We start from the raw sequence: 9,411 nt of genomic DNA, 5'->3' as shown, positions 1-9,411 counted from the left end.
TTTTTTTCGTTTAACCTTGTAATATTTACCAATGTATTAAATTAAACTGATATACTATTTTTGACAGTTAAACTTGTAAAAATTAAACGTAATATATTTAATGGGCCATAATATATTTAATTTTGATAATTTATATTTTACTATATGTACTTGATTTACTATAGGTATTTATAGTGACTCATTCGTTAGACGAATTATTGACCGCAGCTAGTATAAAATTTGGAATAACTGCCAAGAGAATTTTTACGTCACAAGGTGGTGAAATTGATGATATTAAGCTCATTAGGTAAAATGCTTGCTTATTTGTTTTTACAAATATTTTGTTTATACATATTTATATATGTTAAAAATTTTTGTGTATATTATTTTATTAAAATATTAAACAATCTTTCCTCACAGAGACGACGATATTTTGTATATTTCAAATGGAGAAAACTTTATACATACAAATAAGATTTCTCATAATCAACCAAGCAGGAATTCAGAATGGATTACATTAAATGTTGGAGGGAAATATTTTACTACAACTGGAGATACTTTAACAAAGAAAGAACCTACGAGTATGTTAGCAAGGTATATTATCTTTTTCAAATCAATCAACTTTCATTATGATAAATTTATACATATATGTGCGTGTGCGCGAGAGCACACATACTCGTGTGCGTGCGTGCGTGCGTGCGTGCGTGCGTGCAAGCGTGCATGCGTGCGTGCGTGTGTCGCGCGCGCGCGTGTATGTCTTTCCTTTATACTTGTTTCTTTAATACATTTAAATCATTTCTTAGTATAATTAAAACTAATGTTCTCATGAGTTACAGTTTGAGAATATAGAATTGAGCAATTAGCAGTGGTTGATTTAATACTAAAATCAAATTTTAAATTATAATTAAATATAATTGAAATAAAATCCGCTATCTAAAATATTTTTAATAAAGATGATTTATTAAAGCTATACTTTAAACTTATACTGGATTGTCAGAATAGATGTTAAATAGAATACGAGAGAAAGAGATAAAATTTGTAGAAAGAGTTAAATTTGTATTAAAATAATGTAATAATAATATGACATTTTATATAGAATGTTTACAGAAACTGAAAATATTGAGCATGCGATACAGCCAAGTAGACGAGATCATCACGGAGCATATTTGATTGACAGAAGTCCTACTTATTTTGAACCATTGTTAAATTACTTGAGGCATGGTCAAATGATACTTGATTCCAATGTTAATATAGCTGGTATATATTCGCAAATCATGTTTATGACGGAGAGTATAATTATTTATTGCAATAAGACCAATATTTTTTTTTAATACAGGAGTTTTGGCAGAAGCTTGTTTTTATAGCATTGAAGGCGCTATTCGAATCCTTACTACAATGTTGGAAAAAGAAGAATTGCATAAGGAGGGTCTTGTATCTCTAACTCGCAAAGATGTACTTAAGGCAATCATGTCTACGTCAACTAACGCAGAACTTAGGTTCCAGGGAGTTGATTTTGTAAGAGCCGATCTTTCGAAACTAGACCTTAGGAATATTAATTTCAAGGTACATTTACTTTGCACACAATCCATAGGATAAAATAAGCCAATGGAGCATAATGCGATTTTTCGCGCTAGATCATATGCGCGATCTAGTAAAATATTAAATGTGTATATATGCATAAATTTCTATAGATTGCGCGCTCCCATTGAAAGTGTGACAATAGCATTATTGAAAAGAGACAATTAATAAGTCAGATATTTAAAAATTTACGTACTCTGGAAAATCGCATTATGTGTTATTGATTTTAATCGATACGATGGAAGTGATGTTAACGAAAAGTCATAGCTGTATTTACACATTTTTTATTATAGTACGCCATTATGCATCATTGTAGTCTGGCAGGTGCTAATCTGTCGGGATGCTGTTTCGAACGCGCTGATTTATCCCATGCCAATTTGCAAGGCGCACAACTTGTATGTGTTAAAATGTCATGTGCAAATCTAGCTGCAGCCAACCTGCATTCGTGTAATTTTGAAGATCCTGGTGGTCTGCCGGCAAACATGGAAGGTGTAAATTTGAAAGGTGCTAATCTTGAAGGCAGTAACATGGCAGCCGTCAACCTCCGAGTAGCCACATTAAAGAATGCTATTCTTAGGAATTGCATTTTGAGATCAGCTGTTTTAGCTGGAGCTGATTTAGAGGTATCAATCTCGTTTTTATGTATATTGCCTTTAGGGCGCGGATAGACGAGCGACTTTGTCGCGCGACAGAATCGCCCGTTTGTCCGCGCCGTTCGAATAGGGGCTCTCTCTCCTCCCCTCTCTCCCACCAAATAGAATATAACTACTACGTAATATACAGGAGTAACACGAAAATGTTTATACCTAATTAATGTCGATGTTATATAAACCTGTTTATTAATATATTATACAGGGTGAGTTTTATTTTGTGTACGAATTATCTCCGTCAATTATCTCAAAAAGTATTGATTTATCGGAAAAATGTTTCGGATAGAAGATGCGAGGATTCAGAGGAGTCCGATAAACGATCTTATTAGATTTTGGGTTCGTGTTGGGCTATATATGTCAGTATTTGCTGGAATCTGTTAATAGCGTTTTTAAACATTTTCATTTTTTACTATTATATCTATATGCACTTACATATCCATGCTTGTATCATTTTTTCAGTGCTGTGATTTATCTGGCTCCGATCTGCAAGATGCAAATTTGCGCGGTGCAAATTTGAAGGATGCTGCCTTTGAATTAATGTTAACACCATTGCATATGTCTCAAACAATCCGATAACAATGAATGTCACGCTGCACATATTACTGCAGCTTAATTTTCTGTATTAAACGTTTCTACAGTTATATATAATTTATAATAATTTGAATGTTATGCTACATACTACTATTTTTGTGTTTTATTAAATACAGTAAGTAATCATTCTCAAATGTTTGAACAGTGATTTTATTAAAATACAAACAGCATTTATTTAAATATATGTGTGTACATGCAAGCGTGCGTGTGTGTGCGCGCTCGCGCGCGTGTATGACATAATTTTTTCATTATTATTTTACTTGTAATATTTTTATATATTACAGAAATTGCAGCAATTGATGTACAAATCTGATGTAAAGAATAGTAATATTTTCAACTTGTGTTAATTTTATACATTTATTCTCTTATGTTAATTCTTTTATACATTAATTTTTTTTTTTACAAATATTTTAAAATGTTTATAACATGTTATATTTTTTTGTCTTTTTTTGTCGTTGCTCAAATAAATTACCCATAATTAAATGTTTTATTATAAAGTTTCGTTATATCTTATTATAAGTAACATATATATGTAATTGATATTATTGATATTTTGAACGTTAAATATTCTGAAGTTTGAAGAAATATGCTATTTATACAATGTTTTAAACAGTTATATGTTATAATTAAAAACTAAGCAAGAAATCTAAATATATATTCGACGGTAAAAGTGATTAATAGATATAGAAACTCATATATGTAATAATGTTGGGTCGTACAATTAATTCAATGGAATTTTTCTGAGAAAAATATATGAGAGATTAATATGTCAAGAGAATATGCAAAATAATCATATATATATACAGGGTGCCCCACAATTGTTGGTACTTTTTTCATATTTAGACAGAGCGAGCCAAACTGAGTCGAAAAGTCATGTACCATTTTACAATTTTCGCAATAGTTGACGAGTTATTAATGATTAAAAATCGACGTATTAGCCCGCCCACCGCCAAATCCAAGCGCGCGGCGAGATGCGGCCGCCCCGCGGTCGGCGCGCGGGCAGTTGTTTACTACAAGCGGCGATAATTACGCACGAACGGCGCGTAACGCCGGGTCCCTGTCCTAAGCGATGATATAGTTTCTCACCTTTTTTAAATAGAAATAAAATTTTCTAACAACATAGAAAATTTTTTTGTGCGTACGTATGTACATATGTGTGCACATGCATACACCAGGAAAATATCAATTCTACTGCTTAAAAAAGCGATTACTCAATTTACCTTTTTTTTTTAGTAAGTAACGGTTGTCTTTAAGCAAGAATATTTCTTGATATTAGTCTTAAAATGTACAAATTTTAGAAAGAGTCTTTATTATGTACTCGAAAGAAGAATTTATACTTCTTCAAAGAACATAATAAAATTTTATCAAAGAAAAGTCAAAATAATAAATAAAATAATATGAGGACCCTCGAGATTAAAATAGGAGAAGGCTATGAGGGTCAGACGCAGATCACAGTGCGTAATATCAGAAATAAGTGATTTATTCGTCGTTTTGATACATTACATCGATCCGTACGTTTCGGCTCAGTTTTGAGCCATCTTCAACGGTAGTTACAAAAATTAAGTTACACGTTCTCCGTACCGTATGGTGAGTTTACTGATTCAAAGTATCAGAAACATAGACCACGTGATCCATATCTGTAAATTTGTTCAATTAATGTTGAGATATTAAAAAGATCCCTTAGGAAACTCACCATTCGGTCTGAAAAACGTGGAATACAGAGCCATGTATACATAATGAATACTCTCTGCGAGAAAATTTGACGATCTTTATCGACACGACACATGCACAGCAATGATATGAAAGGTCTTGCAAGAAGAGGCATGTCGTAGGTCAACACACCGGCGAGGATTATAACAAAGCACGATTTGACACCGTCTCAAAATGACACGGATTTTTTGCATCATGCATATGTCACGGTTTTGAGCAAATTGTAATCCATGCTCATGAACTTTGGTCGTTGGCAAATCGGGGTTTTACTATTGGTACATGCAATATTGTGACGGTGTCAAATCGTGCTTTGTTATAATCCTCGCCGGTGTGTTGACCTACGACATGCCTCTTCTTGCAAGACCTTTCATATTATTGTGTGTCGTCGACAAGATCGTCAAGTCTTCTCGCAGAGAGTAGATATTCATTATGTACGCATGGCTCTGTATTCCACGTTTTTCAGACCGAATGGTGAGTTTCCTAAGGGATCTTTTTTTAATATCTCAACATTAATTTTAAACAAATTTACAGATATGGATCAATTGGTCTATGTTTCTGATACTTTGAAGTAAACTCACCATACGGTACGGAGAACGTGTAATTAAACTTCTGTAACTACTGCTGAAGATGGCTCAAAGCTGAACCGAAACGTACGGATCGATGTAATGTATCAAAACGACGAATAAATCAGTTATTTCTGATATTACGCACTGTGATCTGCGTCTGACCCTCATAGCCTTGACTTCTCCTATCAAAATAATTAGCAAATTGAATTTTTGTTTTAATTTTGTATTCTTAACTGAAGAATTGAATAATTAGAATGTAGAATAATTATTTATTTTAAGTAATATTATCAAGAAAACATTTTTGTAAAGATCATCGTTACTTAAAAGAAGAGAAACTGAGTAATTGGTTTTCTTAGCACTAGAATGATATTTTTTTACGTGTGCGTATACGGCACGCCATTTACTATTTAATATCATCATAAAAATTCTATCAAATTAAATCGATAATTAAAGAAAAGAAATTATTATTTGTCTAGACAATACTTATATTTATCGAATTATTATTAAGCTATAATTGAAAAGGCAGAATTACAATTATGTCTAGAAAAAATAATTAATTCTGAATTTATTTTACGCTATGACATAAACAATTTTCGGGAATTAAAATTATGTACATAATTGTAATTCCGAATTTTACTTATGTACGCAATTTTTAATACTTGAATTTCTATTATGTACACCACAATCGTATTCTGGAATTACTTTTTTCTTTTGGTAAGTAACGGGTTCTTTAAGAAAGAATATTTTCTGATAATAATCTTAAAATGTATTCATCACAAATTTTAGAGAAAGTCTTTATCATGTCTGAAAAAAGAATTTATACTCCTTCAAAAAACATTATACCATTTTATCAAAGAAAAGTCAAAATAATAAGCAAATCAAATTTTTTGTTTTAAATTTCATATTTTTAATTGAATAGTTAAACAATTAGAATTTAGAATATTATTTGTTTTTAAGTAAGAGAGTGATGAGTGTATTTTAAGATTATTATAAAAAATGAAATATTCTTTGCGAAGATGACCGTTAAAAGAAGGGAAATGGAGTAATTGGTTTTTTTCGCCACTGGAATGAATATTTTTTGCGTGTGAATTGTGCATGAATAGCATCGCGATATAAGATCGCGAGCCAAAAAAATAATTTTTTTTTTTCTGTGGCAAGAAAATGATAGACGCTATCATTTCCCACCACCTACGGTAGATAGCATGGCGCATTTTTTTAAGTAGTGTCCCCAGTAGGTTTAATCCCTTTATAAAATATTTTAATGCAAGAACTGTTCGAAGTGCTCAAAAAATATCATTCCGTGCTAGAAAACCAATTACTCCATTTCCCTTCTTTTAACGTCGCATCTTCGCAAGAATATTTCATTTTTCTAATAATCTTAAAATACACTCATCACTCTCTTTACTTAAAACAAATAATATTCTAATTCTAATTGTTTACTATTCAATTAAAAATATAAAATTAAAACAAAAATTTGATTTGCTTATTATTTTGACTTTTCTTTGATAAAATAGTATAATGTTTTTGAAGGAGTATAAATTCTTTTTTCCAGTACATAATAAAAGACTTTTTTCTAAAATTTGTAATGAATACATTTTAAGATATTATCAAGAAAATATTCTTTCTTAAAGACCCCCGTTACTTACTAAAAGAAAAAAAGTAATTCCAGAATTACGATTGTGTTTGTAACATAATAGAAATCAAGTATTAAAATTGGCGTACATAAGTAAAATTCGGGGGGGAATTACAAGTATGTACATAATTTGAATTCCCAAAATTTTTATTGTCATAACGTAAAATATATTCAGATTAATATTTTGTCTAGACATAAGTGGTAATTTTGCTTTTCAAATTTTCTTTTAAATTTGATAAATTTTAAGTTGTTAGAATATAAAATTTTTTTCTTTAAATTTTGATTTATTTTTAGAATTTTTAATTTTTAATATAAAATGCGTGCCGTTAAACCCCACTAAAAAAAAATTTATTTTAGTCTAAGAAAAAAAATTACTCAGTTTTTTTCTTCTTTTTTGTACGGGTCTTAAAAAATGTTTTTTTGATAATTTACTTAAAAAAAATAATATTCTCATTCAATTATTCGTTCTTCATTAAAAATACAAATAAAAAAATTCAATTTTGCAAATTTTTTTATAGGGAAAAAAGGCCTGAGGATCAGACGCAATCAAAAAGTCTAATATCAGAAATAACATTTTTTTTCGTCTTTTTATACTTTTCAAAACGATCCTTTGTTTCGGGTCCTTTGAGCCTCTTTTAGCAGTATTACAAAGTTTTGTTTTCCTTCTCCACCGATGGGGATTTACTGATTTAAAGATCAAAACATAACCCCTTGATCCAACTTAAATTTTTTTAAATTTTGTTGAGATTTAAAAGATCTTTTGGAAAATCACCATTTTGGGCTGAAAAAAAATGGGAAACAAGGCAGCTACATAATGAATATCTACCTCTGCAGAAAACTTGACAAACTTGCGACACGACACCAAATTGAAAGGGCTTCAAAAAGGGTGGGGCTGGTAACAACCGGCGAATTTAAAAAAGCAGATTTGACCTTCCAATATTGCATGTCCAAAAGTAAAACGCCATTTTCCCCCGACCAAGTTCATAGCATGGGGTTACAATTTTTCTCAAAACCGTGACAAAGCATGATGCAAGAAAAAGGGTTTTTGAGACGGTGTCAATCGTCTTTGTTTTAATCCTCGCCGGTGTGTTGACCTCCTGCCCTTCTTGCAGCCTTTTTTATCATTGCTGTGCATGTGTCGTGTCGATAAAGATCGCATCTTTTCACCGAGAGTATTCATTATGAACGGGCCCGTTTCCACTTTTTTTTGACCAAATGGTGGTTTTTCCTGGGATTTTTTAATACCAACATTTTAATTTAAAATTTACAATATGGCTTTTCATTTTTCAATCTTTAAAACAGTAAAAATCACCCCTAAAAAGGAGACGTGTAAATTAATTTTTGTAAAATTTTACCGCTGAAGCCTAGATGGCTCAAAACGAGCCGAAAATACGGGTCTTAATTATAAAACGACGAATAAAACACTTTTTCCCGATATTTCGCATTGTACTCGTCTGACCCCCTTTGCCTTCCCTATTTAATCTCGAGGGCCCCATATTTTTTAATTTATTTTTTGACTTTTTTCTTTTAAATTTTTTTTTCTTTTAAGGGTATAAATTCTTTTTCGGTCTAAAAGTCTTTCTTTTGTCTTTGCTTTTCGTTTCTTGCTTAAAACAACCGTTCTTCTAAAAAAAAGGGAAATGAATCGCTTTTTTTTAAACGTAGAATTGAATTTTTTTTTTGGTGTATCATGTGCACACATTGTACTACTAGCACAAAAAAATTTTTATGTTGTTAGAAAATTTTATTTCTTTTAAAAGGCAGAAACCTCATGCTTAAGGGGCAGGGCCCGGCGTTTCGGCCGTTGTATAAACAACGCCCGCCGCCCCGCGGGGCGCCGCATCTCGCCGCGCGCTTGGATTTGGGGGGAGGGGGGGCTAATACCGTTTTTTAAACTTAATAACTCTCAAATATTGCGAAAAAGCAAATGGGGACATACTTTCACTCATTTTTTCTCGCTCATCAAATATGAAAAAAGTACCAACAAATTTTTGGGGGCACCCGTATATTAAATAAAAATATTATTATTGCAAATTTGTTTTTTAGTTTTTTATTACATATCGTATTATATATAAGGAAAATTTTAGTCTTGTTTTAATTTGTGTTGTTTCTTTTTTTTTGTATTTTTTTCGCCCCCTAAATTGCGTGCATTTTTATTTTTTGCTTTTTTTTTAAAATTTATGTACCCTTTTTAAAATTTTTCCAATTTTAGCTATTAAAAAATGTCCCTTTTACCCCGACATAAGCTTAAAAAAATTTTTTTTTTTGCAAAAATGAGATCACACGATGCGCCCTTTAATTTTATTTCCTTAAAAATTTTTTCTTAAAATTTTCCAAAGAATAAAAAACTTGAGATATTTTATTTAAAAATTTTTTCCTAAAACGTTTCTTTTTTTTTATGTATTTTTTGTAACAAAAATATTTATGCAATAATAAACAATAAAGTCTACCCCGGACTCCGGGGGGGGAGGGGGGGGGGGGCCGGGGGACGACTTTTGGGGGGGGTCTGCCGGAGGGGGGGGCACTTTTCGGCAGGGCAGCCCGGGGGGGGAGCTTTTTCGGCGGGGCAGCCCGGGGGGGGGGGCGACTTGATGGCAGGGGTCACCGGGGGGGGAGGCGACTTGGGGCGAGGGGGGCGCCGGGGGGGGGGGGGCGCCCTTTGCGAGGGGGGGGGCAGCCGGGGGGGCGGGGGGGGGGACGCTTG

General features: G+C 32.4%; 1 protein-coding gene across 1 annotated transcript; it reads left to right on the top strand.

The window, feature by feature from the left end:
- Window positions 1-161: 161 nt before the first annotated feature.
- LOC143903025 (BTB/POZ domain-containing protein KCTD9) lies at window positions 162-3,670 on the top strand (the record flags this gene model as incomplete). The annotated part of the gene is given in 6 exon segments (XM_077416353.1): window positions 162-286; window positions 400-573; window positions 1,076-1,236; window positions 1,316-1,542; window positions 1,851-2,180; window positions 2,667-3,670. Coding segments are annotated over 6 exon segments (1,134 nt in total), but the record flags the coding sequence as incomplete, so codon positions are not given.
- Window positions 3,671-9,411: the final 5,741 nt, after the last annotated feature.

This window comes from Temnothorax americanus, unplaced genomic scaffold, assembly GCF_048541705.1.
Source record: "Temnothorax americanus isolate GAGA-0224 unplaced genomic scaffold, ASM4854170v1 Scaffold422, whole genome shotgun sequence".
Taxonomy (NCBI): domain Eukaryota; kingdom Metazoa; phylum Arthropoda; class Insecta; order Hymenoptera; family Formicidae; genus Temnothorax; species Temnothorax americanus.
This window is presented reverse-complemented; position numbering and strand designations above follow the sequence as displayed.